Source organism: Moesziomyces antarcticus (genome assembly GCF_000747765.1).
Source record: "Moesziomyces antarcticus DNA, scaffold: scaffold_v10003, strain JCM 10317, whole genome shotgun sequence".
NCBI lineage: Eukaryota > Fungi > Basidiomycota > Ustilaginomycetes > Ustilaginales > Ustilaginaceae > Moesziomyces > Moesziomyces antarcticus.
In genome coordinates this window covers 56-14792 of record NW_014639007.1, presented here as the reverse complement: position 1 = coordinate 14792, position 14737 = coordinate 56, and the positions used below count along the sequence as shown (strand labels likewise).

The 14737-nt window shown below is 57.1% G+C and overlaps 7 protein-coding genes across 7 annotated transcripts; 4 read left to right on the top strand and 3 right to left on the bottom strand.

Moving 5' to 3' along the window:
• Positions 1–186: 186 nt before the first annotated feature.
• On the top strand, positions 187–1968 carry PAN0_003d1464 (x-Pro dipeptidyl-peptidase C-terminal non-catalytic domain-containing protein; the record flags this gene model as incomplete). Its single annotated transcript, XM_014802423.1, has 1 exon — positions 187–1968. One exon carries the CDS (start codon positions 187–189, stop codon positions 1966–1968), a length of 1782 nt encoding a protein of 593 aa, XP_014657909.1.
• A 105-nt stretch (positions 1969–2073) lies between these two features.
• On the bottom strand, positions 2074–3795 carry PAN0_003c1463 (fungal specific transcription factor domain-containing protein; the record flags this gene model as incomplete). Its single annotated transcript, XM_014802422.1, has 1 exon — positions 2074–3795. One exon carries the CDS (start codon positions 3793–3795, stop codon positions 2074–2076), a length of 1722 nt encoding a protein of 573 aa, XP_014657908.1.
• A 551-nt stretch (positions 3796–4346) lies between these two features.
• Positions 4347–6080, top strand: PAN0_003d1462 (major facilitator superfamily transporter; the record flags this gene model as incomplete). Its single annotated transcript, XM_014802421.1, has 1 exon — positions 4347–6080. One exon carries the CDS (start codon positions 4347–4349, stop codon positions 6078–6080), a length of 1734 nt encoding a protein of 577 aa, XP_014657907.1.
• A 592-nt stretch (positions 6081–6672) lies between these two features.
• On the bottom strand, positions 6673–7786 carry PAN0_003c1461 (uncharacterized protein; the record flags this gene model as incomplete). The annotated part of the gene is made up of 3 exons (XM_014802420.1): positions 6673–6716; positions 6836–7576; positions 7690–7786. 3 exons carry the CDS (start codon positions 7784–7786, stop codon positions 6673–6675), a joined length of 882 nt encoding a protein of 293 aa, XP_014657906.1.
• Positions 7787–8601: 815 nt separating this feature from the next.
• On the bottom strand, positions 8602–9488 carry PAN0_003c1460 (glycoside hydrolase family 11 protein; the record flags this gene model as incomplete). Its single annotated transcript, XM_014802419.1, has 2 exons — positions 8602–8673; positions 8829–9488. The coding sequence occupies 2 exons, from the start codon at positions 9486–9488 to the stop codon at positions 8602–8604; spliced, it is 732 nt and encodes a 243-aa protein (XP_014657905.1).
• A 798-nt stretch (positions 9489–10286) lies between these two features.
• Positions 10287–10981, top strand: PAN0_003d1459 (uncharacterized protein; the record flags this gene model as incomplete). The annotated part of the gene is made up of 2 exons (XM_014802418.1): positions 10287–10369; positions 10489–10981. The coding sequence occupies 2 exons, from the start codon at positions 10287–10289 to the stop codon at positions 10979–10981; spliced, it is 576 nt and encodes a 191-aa protein (XP_014657904.1).
• A 1088-nt stretch (positions 10982–12069) lies between these two features.
• PAN0_003d1458 (tannase subunit) lies at positions 12070–13902 on the top strand (the record flags this gene model as incomplete). The annotated part of the gene is made up of 1 exon (XM_014802417.1): positions 12070–13902. One exon carries the CDS (start codon positions 12070–12072, stop codon positions 13900–13902), a length of 1833 nt encoding a protein of 610 aa, XP_014657903.1.
• Between the last annotated feature and the right edge of the window lie 835 nt (positions 13903–14737).

Genomic DNA, 14737 nt, shown 5'->3' with positions numbered 1-14737 from the left:
ACCTCGGCCAGTGGGACCCTGAGGCTCTTTCTGAAACCAAGCTTGGGCAAGCGTCGATGTTCGGAATAGTCGGAGACACGGTATAAAGTCCAACGAAGACCGAACGGTGTCTATTTTGCCATACACGTTCATGTTGCGGTTCAAGTTTACGATCGCTTTGACGTTCGTTTCGCAAAGACAGCCAGCATGGGAAGCTTCCAACTCGACGACGTCCCACTGGACGAAATCCCGCGACCCAAGGTGGGCGAGGCTGGATATGCAGGCTTCAAGCCTCGCACCGAATGGTTGCGCAAGGGCTGGATACACCCCGACCACGACGACGCTCGGCCGCTTCCTTGCGACCTGCTCGTTGAGCATGACGTTGCCATTCCGATGCGGGACGGCATCGTGCTCTATGCCGACATCTACCGCACCCCCAGCACCGCTAGCGCCGAGAAGATGCCGGCGCTTCTCTGCTGGTCGCCCTTTGGCAAGAAGTTCAACGGCATTTCGTCTCTGGGCTACATGACGCCTTGGAACCTCGGCATCAAGCCAGGCACTCTCTCGGGCTTGGAAAAATTCGAGGCTCCGGACCCAGCCGAATGGTGTCCGAATGGATACGCCATCGTCAACATCGACTCGCGAGGTTCTGGAGACAGCGGAGGAACCATGGTCATCATGGGCAATCAAGAGGCTGAGGATGGCTACGATGCCATCGAGCACATCGCTCAGCTGCCGTGGTGCACAGGAAGCGTCGGACTGGCAGGCAACTCCCACCTTGCTATCGTTCAGTGGTTCATTGCTGCGCTCCGTCCGCCCAGTCTCAAGGCCATCGCACCATGGGAGGGCTGCGGCGATCTGTACCGCGAGCAGTTTGCTCGCGGCGGGATCTACTCCGGCGACCTTTTCGACAAGCTGATCGTCAAGCACATGCTCAAAGGCGGCATTGGCGTCGAAAGTTTCCGACAGATGTTCGAGCGCCATCCGCTAGCAAACGACTGGTGGAACGACAAGCGACCAGACATGTCCAAGATTAAGGTGCCAACCTACATCACTGGCACTTGGACCAATACCATGCACGGCATGGGTGCCATCCGAGGTTGGCTCCAGGTGGATACCGAGCAAAAGTGGCTCCGTTGGCATCCATGGCAAGAATGGTTCGACCTCTGGGGAAATCCTCAGGCAAGCAAGGAGCTCTTGCAGTTCTTCGATTACTTCCTCAAAGACAAGACAGACAACGGGTGGGAGAGCGTGCCACGCGTACGAATGGCTCTGCTTCGATTTGGCAAAAAAGAGCCACAGGCGTACGAGAACATTGTCGAGGACGACTTTCCGCCAAAGCGAACGCAGTACCGGCAGCTTTTCTTTGGCTCTGACGCAAAGCTGGTTGAAGAGGCGCCGCAATCCGAGGCCAGGATCAGCTACAAGTCTGAAGAGCAATCGGGACACGTAAGCTTTGTGCACACCTTTTCGACGACAACCAACATCATGGGGTTGCCAAAAGCTGTCGTGTACATGTCCTGTCCAGATCACAACGACATGGACGTCTATGTGACCATCGAGAAGCTCGATGTGTGCGGACAGCAGATGAAGAATCTCAACATTCCCTGGAGCGGGATTCCGGTCGAATCGTTCGAAGAGATGAAGCCGCAGGAGCAGACTGAGGTGGCTATCTACAAGGGACCCATGGGAGTGTTGCGCGCATCGCTACGCTCGATCGACGAGTCCAAGAGCATGCACCCGCACTGGCCCTTCCATCCTCACGATCGCGAAATGAAGGTGGTACCAGGCGAGGTCGTCCGTCTCGATATCGGAATCTGGGCACTCGGCGTCGAGTTCGAAGCCGGCGAAAGCATCCGCGTCATCGTTAGCGGTCAGAACCGCACCGTCAGCAATTTTGGATCTGGGGCGCACGTCCAGAACAAGGGCGTGCACAACGTCCATCTTGGCGGACAGTATGCCAGTCATGTAATCATGCCCTTTGTGTAGAGCGGCAAGAGAAGTCTCTTTCATCGTCCGCACGTGCTTTGAGTGGATTGAGGCTTGTCGGCCTCGACGGAACGGATCGTGGTAATAAGTTTCGAAGCTTCGTGGTTATTGCGATTCTTGCGTAAAGAGAGGGTCGAAAATGCTCATGTCCCAATCCCAGCCAAGCTCGCTCCAGTTTGAGGCGAGCAGAGGATCGCTGTACGGCTGTGCGGCTGGCGCAGGACTCATGGCGTGGTCTGGATCGACCAGGGAATTGACGGCGGCTAACGTGCATGCGAGCTGAGAGTCGATGGGATTCGAGGCGACAAGGGCCTGGCTCGCGCTTTCAATCAGCTTGATGTCGGACGCCGCAAGACGAGATGATGGCTGTGTCGCAATGAAGAGGGCCAAAACGAGAATGGCACTCAGATGGGCACCGACGTCTTCGAGCTCCAAACGCAGCATGCGGCGGGCCGCGTTGGCCGCTATGGTGGCGCCGTTACGGATGATGCCCTTCCAGGCTGCATCGCTTGCCACAAGCTCGACCGCGATCTCACGGGCTTCGGCGTTGATCAAGAGGCTGTTGCGGGTCAGCAGGAGCAAAGCCGAGTAGTAGTGTGCCGAGATGTATCGACACGGCCACTCTTGTCCGCTGTCAGAAAGGAGATCGTTGGTTGGTCGCAGCCCGAACGGCACCTGGTCTGCCCAACGCAGCAGGGATTGGCACGACTCGCCTGTGGTGCGAACCTTGTTGAGGATGACATCGGCCACAGTATCGACGTCGCTCTCTTTCTCCTCGAGCTGGCTCACCGCTAAGCATCGTCGCCCGACGTCAGACAGAAGGCGTGCAAGATTCGTGATGACGCCAGAAGGGTGATCGTGGCAGATCTCGCCGAGCCGTTCGTCGTGACGCTCGTCGATATTGGAGGGCCTTCCCAGCTCAAACGCCATGAGCTTGTCGAGCGTGTACAGCGTATTCCAGGTCCTCGCATCGATTTCAATCGAAAGTGCTGCGCGAACTGCCATGCCGAGGACGTGCCAGGCGCTCATCACCTCATCCGTCTGCTTCAGAGCAACCGAAAGCAGCGCAACCGCCTTGACGGCAGAGGGGCTTTGCAGACCAGCGACATGCCCGAGCATCGACTTGGCATACGTGATCAGAGGCTGCGCAGATATCGACTTGCCTTCGGCGCCGACAGCAACAGCCAGGTAGATCTGCATGAGGGTCAGCCCGCCTCGCCGAGCGCAGAAGTTGCCAGGTGATAGACTCAGCACTTCTTCGGCATCGCTACAAAGTGCCTCGGCATCGAGAAGGGGGAAAAGGGTGTTGTTCCCGATGATGAAATGGTTCAGCATCATCTGCCAGTCGCTCGGAAGTGACGGCATGGTCGAGACGCTGGGCAGAAAGGGATCGGGACTTGCGGCTACCGTGGCGTATGTGAGGCGGCTGCTGCGACCGAGTCGACCGAGTCCGACACGCAGCCACTCGGTGTGGATTTCGACAGAAGTGGAGCCTCTTGCAGCGCGCACGAGTGGCAAACGTCCTCGAAAGGCGCCGAGGCTTTGATCTGCCTGCTGTGCATGCTGGCGCAAGGTCTTGCGTGCCTTGCCCTGCTCTGGTACAGCCATCGATGGTTTAGCGTTGGGTCGGATCCCGGACTTTCCGGCCTGCCCTCGTGTTACATCTCTGTCCGGATGCCGATTGTTGATGGTGATGCACGGAATGCCGGCCTGAGTACAGGCACGGCACGACGGCTTACCCTCATCGCAGCGTGTCTTGCGGGAGCGGCAGAAAGTACAGGCAAAGTTGAGCCTCCGTCGCTTCTCTGATGTTGTGCCTGGGCTCATTCGCCGCTATGGCCTCCGAGCGATGCCCTTTGGGGAAGGGTGATCTGGAGGCAAGAGAGGCGTTGTGGACGAGGTGGGGTGCGAGTTCGGTACGGCAACTGTATTTATGGTCGCACGCAGCTCAGCTCGGTGCCACGCGAGTTGGCGACGGAAAGCCCAGTTGCCGACTTGTGTTAGGACCGGCCAGCAGCACAAGTGGGGTAGCCGTCGAAAAATTGCGGGGTATACACATGACTCCCGGCTCGGCATCTCTGCTGGGACAGGTTGCGTCGAGTTGCCGAGCCGATGCAGGCCCAGCAGGGCTGCGTGTAGCCAGTTCCTGGATCGCTTCTCCAACGAGCAGGCCCGCGTCAACCACAACCCATTCAATCAATGTGGCGCTTGTCTTTCGTTCCGCCCGCTCTCCACCATGCCTACCAGCAGCATCTGCCATCTGTGGCACTTGCGCGCTTGCGGGGTCTCCGCACCGACGCTGCGCTGGCTCGAACGAGTTGAGATGCCCGGAGCGCTTCAGAAGCGTCGCTGCGGCCGAACCTCTCGGCATTACAAATATGCAGGCTCTGTCTACTGTCCAGCCCTTGTCAGGCCCAAGTCTCCAAGTCAGCATCACTGCTTCACAAGCCATGACTTTGATCAAGAAAGAAGGACCATCTCAGATGGATGTGGTCACGGCCACCGCCTCCGTGTCTGACCAAGACTCGACCAAGGACGTCAGCCCGGCGACCAAAGACAGCCACACGTCGCCCGCAGACCCTACCGAGGCCGGGCTTCGACTCTACGACCATGGTGGCATGGTGTTGGTCCCGACGCCAACTTCAGACCCCAAGGATCCGCTCAATCTGGCCGTATGGCACAAGTGCATGATCATCTTCCTCGTCGGTTCCTATTCGGCCTTTTCCGTCCTCGGCACGTCGGGTCTCAGTGCCGTCTACCCGAGCCTGATCCAGGCGTATCCGAACGAGTCGCCCGCCCGCATATCCGACCTGCTGACCTACCCAACGCTGTTTATGGGCATCGGCAACCTCTTCTCCATGCCGCTCTGTGTCACCGTCGGACGTAGGCCCGTCTTCCTCTTCTCACTCCTTATGCTCATCGTCACCGGCTTCTGGTGCGCTTTCTCCGACTCTCTCGGAAGCCACGTCGCCGGAAGGAGCTTCTTCAGTATGGCAGCAGGCCAATCGGAGGCGCTCGCCCCGTACATCGTCGAGGAGGTTCACTTCCTTCACGAACGCAGCACCAAGCTCTCGTGGTTCATTGGCGTTCAGACCGTGGGCACCGCAGCCATGTTTGTCGCCACGACCTACATTGTGCCGAGCATGGGCATCAAGTGGTGGTACCTCATCATCACTTTCGTCAACGTTGCCCTGCTCCTTCTCTCCTACCTCTTCGTCGTCGAGACCAAGTACGAGCGTGTCGAGGCCACGGACGGCGCTATCGTCCATCTCAACTTTGCCGAAGCCGATGACAGCCGTGACAGCGAAAGTGGCGCCGTTCGCAACGGTCTCAGACTCCGTCCCGACATCCATGGGCCTCGTACCTGGCAGCACGACCTGCGTCTCTTCCATTTCAAGCCCGTCTGGAGCGAGACCTTCACCTTCTACAAGGACACGTTCAAAAGTCTCGCTATCCCCTCCATCCTCTGGCTGCTTTTGCTCAACGGCGCCTTTCTGGGTATCTACGTCTACCAGGCTTCCACCTTTGCTCAAGTCCTCATGAGCCCGCCATACCTGTTCAAGTTCGCCTATTTGGGATGGGTGCAGCTGGTTCAGATTCTCGACTGCGTCCTTCTCGTTCCTGTCCTCGGATACGGCACCGACCTGCTAGCCAAGGTCATGTGCCGCTGGCGCAAAGGAGTCTTCCAGCCCGAATACCGCCTCATCTCCATGTCGATCCCTGGTATTGCCGCGGTCATCGGCTGCGTTATCTACGGCCAGGCCGCTGCTCACCCTACCCAGTGGTCGTGGATGGGAGTCGTTGCTCCTTACCACCTCGGCTACTTTGCCTTTCTCGGTGCCAATCTGGTCAGCATCACCTACGCCATCGACAGCTTCCCACGAAAAGCCGGGCCCGTCTTGCTCGTCATCTGCGCCGGACGCGGCTTCATCTCGTTTGGCCTCAGCTACTCGACCGTGCCGCTCATCTCCAAGACCGGCTACGACGGCGCCATGAACATCTTTGCCATCATCTCTGGCGTGCTTGCTGGCATCGCCGTCCCCATGTATTTTCTCGGCACTAGGTTCCGACTCTGGGCGATGCAGCGCCTTTGGCCCAAGCTCAATCAGTAGTGCCCTTTCACAAGTAGTGCGACAGGGAAATGAAGGGACGTGCTGCAAAAAATGCGGACTGTGATAGCTAGCTGAGTATTGCGGACTGTCGTTATCAGAATGGTGGCTTTGCCAAAGGCATGGTTCGCTCTTCAGCCTAGATCGGGCAGATCATATGTCATGCCCCATTACAGTTCGCTTCCTTGGTGCTCACTCCTGCCATCCATTTCAGGACGGCAGCAACAGCAAGCAAAGGGTTGAATTGAGACCCGCTACCGACCCCCGTGTCAGAATGGTACGGGAAATTACGATGTTTGCTGACCGTGTGTCCGATGTCAGGTCAGATCTCGGTTTTATCTTTGAGCAGCAGCACGCATCCGTCATCTCTCCGAGGACGCTGTCAAACAACTTGTCGTTCTTCCGTAAGCCCTCAAGCTTCAACTGTCATCGACTCGAATTGCAAATGCAAGAGGTGAAGAACGCTACCACAGAATAATTAGATCAGTGGTCAGAGGCGCCCAAAACCCGCTTGCGACACCTTTGCTGCACGCCTGCGATAAGCATGGGTTATTCACTCCCGTACAGGAGGCCCGTACAGGAGGCCAAGCTGAAGCTAATGTGCCGTCCGGCCAGACAGAATCTTGGTACCACGGCAAGCTGGGAGAAGTGTGGCCGTCCTGGCCGTCGTCTACAAGCCCCGATGCTCTCGTTGTTACAAACACACGATTTGGGGGCGTGGTTGTTCCCCTGAATCACGCCGCTCCTCCAGATAGTACAACTGCCCAGGGTACCCCAGCATTGATGGATGATTGGCAGCGCGTACGCGTACGAAGCGGTTTCGCGAATGCTGAAGCAGGTTGCAGCCAGCCTGGCCCTCTTCGCCACTATGGCGCACGAATGCTGAATGCCGTAGACTCGGCCTGCTTCGTCCCAATCGTTACAAAATTCGTCCGTCATCGCCCAGTAGAGCGAGTCGCAATCCCTCAGAAGAGCGCCATGATTGTTGTGGCATACGGCAGTAGCAGCCCCTTGGGGTAGCGGCGGAAGATCGAAGCAGTCTTGTATGTCCATATCTCCCACGTCTCGCGTCTTGAGGTCAGCAGCCTCGCGATTCTGCGCGGATGCTACGGCATCCAATTCGACCCTTGCGGCTCCTTCCACCATGAGAATTCTGTAATGGTTCTGCTCGACCGACTCTCTGCTGAGATTCAGCTTCGTAGTGAGGTAGCTCGGAATCCCATGCCGCATCCATATGAAGTCGACGTGCGGTCCCGTGCCATTTGCGTTGGCCAAGTCGGCGTAGATTTTCGTTTCTTCGGGTACCTCGTGACCCGCTTTGCTGAGGGGCACATAGCCGTGCAGACCGAATACTGCAGGGGGCGGCAGGATGCCGTTGAAGAGAGCGTGATTATGCTTGACGTTGCTATCGGCAGATGCCACGGCTAGCACCACCATGTAGAGGAGTGTGGCCATGATGTAGAGCAGCAGCACGTACCGGGCGATCTTATGCAGCAAGCCTGTAGGACATTTGAGAAGACTATTCCTGAGTATCGAGCGCACAGTGGAGCGACGAGGGTTGGTATTTGTGGCTGCCGGTCACAGGGTGACCCGCACATCTGCGCATACGAACTGCTCTGGTACGAGTCAAACGATGCGACTGGAAGCCACATGGAGCTTCTACGATCGCCCTCGCTGGTCTCTAGAGCAGCCAATTTCACATTCGACATCGATCATAAATCTGCTGCATTGTCGGTTCATACTTTAGGCTTTCAAATTCGGGCCGCCATGATCTGACGGCCATCTTATGCTATCGAGGGTCGCGTTTGTCGAAGAGGCATGCGAAAGTGTGGCGCCTGCACAGAGTAAGGAACATCGGTCCGTATAATGAGGGATGGTACTGTACGATCGCCGGTATTTAGTGATGAAGGTGTCGGGTGAGGCAGTATTGCAGCTATGATACGGTACAACGCGAATGAGTGGGTGTGGTTCGGCGACCAAGCATCTTCTGGGTACAACATGGGAGCCTCCGGCCGTTGACAGCTGTTAGGGATGTCATGCTGCCGTCACATGAAGCGTCCCACATCGATGGCGTGCTCAAGTACTCAAATGAAACGGCTTCGAGCGCGATCTGCCGAAACTCATGATGTCCGCTTCCTTTTGAGTGACTTCTTCAGTGGACCCCCTTTCGTACAGAAAGGCCGCAGGTTTCAACGGACGAAAGACTGCTGCATTCACGAGATATTACTTCTCACAGCAAGGGACGCGCGGGAAAGCACCTAACAAAACGAACAGCAGCCAAGAGTTCGAAGAGTAGTAAGGCAAACAGCCGGCTCGGACCGAATTCGTCACGAGAGCTGCGAGGGTCAGAGCTCGCCCATTCGAGTGCAGCAGCCTATTCCCGCAGACAGGCTCGCCTTGGTCGCAATCTCTCTGACCAGCCCACCGTAGGCAAGCAGCTCGCTGCCTGCATTTTGACGATGACTTGAAGGGCAAGCAGATGGAGAAAGTTGTGCTGAGTAATGGACAAATGTAAGGTACAGTATTACGTAGTTGCCCAAGGTGTACGGTACACGGAGGTCACAGTAAGAGACTCTTCCATTCCCAGATCCAATGTCTATGTAGGTGAGACAAAACTGGCCGTTGTGTCCGAGTACGTCGGCTACAGCTGCAGGCAGGAATCCGAACCGTAAGGCGCTGGGTGGAGTTTGACAGAGCTCCTGCGCCTTATCCTGCTAGCAATGAACGGCACATGCGAATCTACCCGCTCACCTGCACGCTGACCGAGCCTTGCCCGGCAAAAGCCTCGGTGGCGAAGACTTGATAGTTGAAATCTGGGTTGGTGGCGCCGTTGGCGAAGCCGTACTTCTTCCAGGCGTTGAAGTGGTTGGCAAGCGTGACACTGCCCGAGCTGCGCTTGCTCTGGCGAACGGAGAAGTACTGGCCGAAGGTCTTGGTACCTTGAATCGAAGGCTGGTTGACCTGCGTGTGCTTGCAGATTTTGTAGCTCGATCCGTCCGAGGTGACGGTGCCCACTTGCTGAGTGTTGCTGGCGGTGCAGGGGTCGTAGCTGTAGTTCTCGACGACGTAGTACTCGGTCAAAGGATTGTTGAGCCAGCCATAGACAGCGTAGTACGAGCCTTGGTTGCTCTGGTAGCTGCCGCCGAAGTTGATGGTGCGGGACGATGTGCCCTGGCTCCAGCCCAGGCCAATGACAAAATCACCGGGATTGTTCCAGCTGCCGGAGTAGGTGCCAGTACCTTGATTGTACTGGAAGTTGGCCAGATTCCCATTATAGTTTTGGACGTAGTTGATGGACTGGCGCTTGACGAGGCTGCCAGCGTCCTTGTTGGCTTCGAGGGCAGGTACGATCGGGCTGGAAACAGCGACACCTGCAACACTGGCGAAAGCGAGAAGAGTGGAAGGCTTCATAATGAAAGATGGGGAGGGGGATGGCTGCCGGCGCGTGCGTTCGTATGTGTGCTTAGATCAACGAGCTCGGTAGAACGGAAGGTTCTGATTCAACAACCGGATCGAGGTCTACTTATAGCTATGTGGTTGGAGCCCCTCCTCCCACGGTAGCTGACATTCATCTTCGTTGTGGAAGACGAGGCCAAAGAGAATGGGTCAGATGTTGAGCGTGGAGTTGAAGCTGGCCGTTGCCGGTGACAGTGCAAGCAAGGAATAGTTCTGATGCTCCATCGCGTAATGTATTTCGAGCCGAGAACATCGCCGGTGCATGTAGGGAGCCACGCGCAGGCGAGCACGAAGCAACAGGTGGCGATGCAAGACTGTTGCCTTGAACAAAGCAGTTGCATATCGCCTGCAGGTTGCGCACTCTTGTCTACGCCATTGGTCCTGCGGGGATTTGGCTAGTACGGCCATCAATCGCCAGCAGATGTGATACGCCTGTTCGAGATGACACCCTTGGGTTCCAGAGTGCCGCATGGGATGACTGGTTTTGCGGGGTAGGGTCACCGGTGTCAAGGGGTGCTTCATGCTCGCCCAGGAGGCTCCCCTGTGTCGGCTTGGGCTAGCGCTCTACTGTTCTGCGGGATTGGGCGTGAGATTGCCGAGCGAACTAGTCGCCGGCTCGCATGGCTTCCATTTTGCGGGGTCGGAGCGGTTCGCTTCTAGAAGCCGGCATTCTCGGTCTTCCCGCTCCTTGACGGCAATGCAAACGCAATTTCCTAATGCTGGTTGGCATGTCAACCCATCGCCAGCGGCATAATGTGGTCAGATCGAGACAACTCTGCAGCCACAAGCCGCTTCCTAGTTGGCGTTCAAACGAGCCTTAGCCCGCGCTTGAAGGCGTGCGTAGGCCGTGCTAGACAGCCGAGTCGGATGATTGAAGGCCAGCAGCAATTTCAGGCTCGGCTAGCCGCCGTTGTGCTTGATGCAGGGCTTGATGAATATTTTCAATCGGCGCTAGCCCCATTGGGAAGGAAGAGTCTAGCGAAGCCGCCGGTGGATTGGGGTCCGGCGAGTCGTCACTGCACACCGGTCCGGTATATACGGACCGGCGAAGTGGACGTCGCTTCCCGCGCAACGCTCGTCGAGGTAGCGAAACAATCGCAACAGCGGCGACGACCCGAGCAAGAGCGACGCGGACGTTTATGTCCACAGTATCGCAGCGATTCCGTCTTGTCTCGTGCGGCTGCGCTGCCATCGGTCGCTGGTGGGGTGAAAAGGCTTCTCGAGGCCCCGCGTTCCTGCGTACTGTCTACCTTCTACAGGGTTGCTCGCGACGGCCCTCCGTGAGGGAGGAGCATCGCAAGGTAAGGAGGGACAACGTATTGAAGAAAGTCAAAAAGCGAGACCGCAACGTCGACATTGAAGTCAACAATGGCAGCGATAGCAACAACGGCCATGTAATGAGCCACGACGTAAACGACCGCAAATCCACCGCAGATCCAGCGCGTTGAGATCCACGTTACCACGTTGATGGCGGCTTCCGCCCAGGCGCGTGCCGGGAACACCAACCATGACTACTCGCCTTGCTGCTGCCCGTGTTGTCCTGCCTCTTGCGCGCAGGGCTCACATTACGCATGTGCGGCTAGTGCTGCTTCGCACGGCGCCAGCTCATTGTCATTCTGTCCGGGTACATGGACTCACCAAGCGCATGGTCTGATCACACAGCCCGCCACGTCCATGCTGTCCAGACCATACGTGTCGGTTTGACAACCAGCCTGGCAAGAATGATGACATCAACGAGCGCGGCAACGACTCGGAAGCATGTGGCAAGGAATGGCAGTAGCCTGAAGAAGCAAAAAGCATGCGGCGAGACCGCTTTTTAGCAGATGATAGTGAAGGACCGCGGCTGTCAACTATACACGCAAGGCGCTCAGTGAGGCCGAGCCTTCGGAACGGCATGTCGCTGATGGGGGCGGTGCGTGTGGAAGCAGTGAGGTGGATCGTGCAAAGATCGATTCGGCACAGTCGTGTACCGGAGCGGTCGGCTTTCGGAATCGAGACTTTGCGACTCATCTCCTGTCCCGACCTCGCCGTCGTTTCACCACGAGTCTTGCCGTGTGAGGATCATGTGGCTGGCTGAGTGACACGCGCGGGAATTTCATGCACCTTCCACGTGGGTCAAAAGACTTGGTCGCGACCGCGTGCTTAACCAGCGTGGCCTGGCTCACCGCCGTCACCGCCGGCACCGCCACACGATGGAAGGCGGACCCTGTCTCACTGTAACATCCGCCAGCTATTGCCGCCTCGCAAGATGCCTCCTACCTCTCCCGCCTCGTGAAAAGATGCTTCAGGCGCGCGGTCTGGTCCGGCAAGCGCGACGGTCGACCCTTTCTTCTTCATTCCGCAAGAGCTGCGAAGCGCGACAGCGCGCATGCGAGACTATCATGATAAAAGGCCGCTGCTGCCTCGAAGCTCGCAGTGTTTGTCGGGCTGATAAGACCACAAAGCATAAATATCGGCCAAAGAGCCTTATCAAGACCTCCCATCGACTTCAACCTCAGAGTTGGAAGGTTCATTCTAGACCTTACACAGAATCACGATGCTGTTCCTAGTAGCTCAAACTTTCCTGGTCATCGTGCTCGTTCGAGCTCGATTGACTGGAGCCGCAAACGCTACTCTCGCCGAACTCTGCAAGGCCGACAATCTGCGCAATGCTCTTCCAACAAACGGCACGCTGCTCGGCATCAACTTTCTTCCCGAAAGCCTCACTGCGCAACTCACCAACACGTCCGTCGGCTCTGGCACAGCGGCGGGACCCAGCGTGTCTGTCGCTTCCAACATCTACAGCTTCTGCAACCTTACGGTCAACTACGTCCATGCCGGCGCTGAAGATCGCACCATCCGGCTTCGATTCGCTCTCCCAGCACCTTCAGAGTACAAAAGCCGCTTCTATGTGGGCGGGGGAGGTGGCTACAGCCTTTCGAGCGATGCAACGGGAGGTCTCGCCTACGGGGCTGCGTCGGGGGCCACAGATGCTGGTTACGACGCATTCGACAAATCACTCGATCAGGCAGTACTACTGGCCAACGGAACGCTGGACTGGGACTCAGTGCGCATGTTCTCGTATCAGGCTCTTGGCGAGATGACTCTGATTGCCAAGCAGATACTTCCTTCTCTGTACGGCAGCGACACGGACTCAAGCAAAGTCTGGACCTACTTCTCCGGATGCTCGGACGGCGGTCGGCAGGCCATGAGCCAGGTACAGCGCTGGGGTGATCTGTACGACGGCGTCGTCGCTGGTGCCCCCGCTTTCCGACAAGGCCAGCAGCAGATACTTCACCTGAATCCCGCGGCGATCGAGCAACAACGCGGCTATTTTCCCCCGCCTTGCGCGCTTCAGAAGATTGTCAATGCGACTATTGAAGCCTGCGATCCGCTCGATGGCCGCACGGACGGCGTCATCTCGAGAACCGACCTCTGCATGAGCAGGTTCAACCTGAATTCGACCGTAGGCAAGGCCTACTACTGTGCTGCCGAGACTTCCACATCTTTGGGCTTCGGATTTGGCCGCCGACAGCTGGCCGCGGGCAGTCAGACAAACAGCCTTCCGGAGCAGAACGGCACAGTGACAGTGGACGACGTCATGATCGCCCGCGCCGTATACGAAGGTGTCTTCACCTCAAGTGGCAAGAGGGCCTATCTTTCCTGGCAGATTGGGTCCGATCTCGGAGACGCGGAGCCCACATATGACAACGCGACCTCGTCCTGGGTGCTGAACATCCCGAGCACCGGTGGCGTCTTCGTGCGCAAGTTCCTCGAGCGTCTCGAACTGGACAATCTCGATGACGAGGCATTTGCGAGTATCACCAACGATCAGCTCGTTGCATGGATGGACAAGGGCACCCGCGAATACTATGACACGCTCCAGACGACTTGGCCGGATCTCTCCACCTTTGCAAATCACGGCGGAAAGTTGATCCACTACCACGGTGAGTCCGACAACAGCGTTCCTGCTGCCTCGTCGGTCCATTACCGTCAGTCTGTTGCAAGCTCGATGCATGCAGACCTGGCATCTGCTCAGCAAGAGGAGCGCCTAGATGAATGGTATCGACTCTTCCTCGTTCCTGGTGGAGCCCATTGCAGCGCCAACTCGTTGCAGCCCAATGGACCATTCCCACAGGCAGCAAGCCTGATGCAGCAGATCATCGACTGGGTCGAGCGCGACATCGCACCGGCCGGACTCAACGCGACTGTCACCCAGGGAGGTTCGGATGAGGGCAAGTCTGTCAGCCTCTGCCGATGGCCGTACCGCCCAGTGTGGTCAAGCGAGAACGCCACTGACATTAACGCGATGGGATGCGAGATGCCGGACACCGAGGCCCGCGAGTCGTGGACCTATGCCTTTGAAGCTTTTGGGTATGCTGTCTATTAACGCTTTCTGCGGTACAATGCTCGGGAGGTTCAGGCGCTAGCCTTTCAGTCGTCACAATCAACCACTCGAAGGCTGCTCGAATAGCAATACCTGGAAAACTCTCCGCTTCTCCGTGCCAATCAGCTATCAAATCTGGCCATGTCAGCAAATACTTTGATTGAATTTGCCCACGATTAGTTCTCGCAAGACTTCTAATACTGAAGGACTATGATGTATATTGCTTTGAAGTACCAGCTGTTCGACGACCCAAGTCGTCTCATTGGAGTCGTCTAAAGATTGTGTCTTCGCCCGCATTGAGCTTGCGAGTCAAACTTGCGTATCGACATACTGACACTAGCCCTAGGCGGCGGCGCATCGGTTGGTGGCGACGGGCGATTCCTTCCTGCCAAACGGTGGGCGGCTCCAGCTGTCCGTCGGTCCAAAGGACAGGCAAATTTACACTGCTCCAGTGCCGCGACGGACAATGTCAATTTTTGGGTGGAGGGACGGGCGATGGGCAAGGGACGCGTCAAAATTGCAAGGAAATTGGCTGGGCGACGGACAAAGTGGAGGACAGGTCCAGTGCCCAACAGACAAATCCAACTTTGACACTGGTGCCGTGCCCAAGGTACACACAGCTTCCCGTCAGTCTGTCGGTCCGTCACTTGCCCATCAGTCACTTGCCAGGCAATCCACAATTTTCACCGCCTGTCAGACCACCTTCCCGTCCACAATTTTGTCAGTGCGTCAGCTTCTCACTGCGTCAACTTTTCTGCCCATTGGCTAGCTCCCCTTCTTTTCAACCGCGCCGGACTGAATCCCTTTCAACTGCGCCGGACTGAATCCCTTTGTCTGC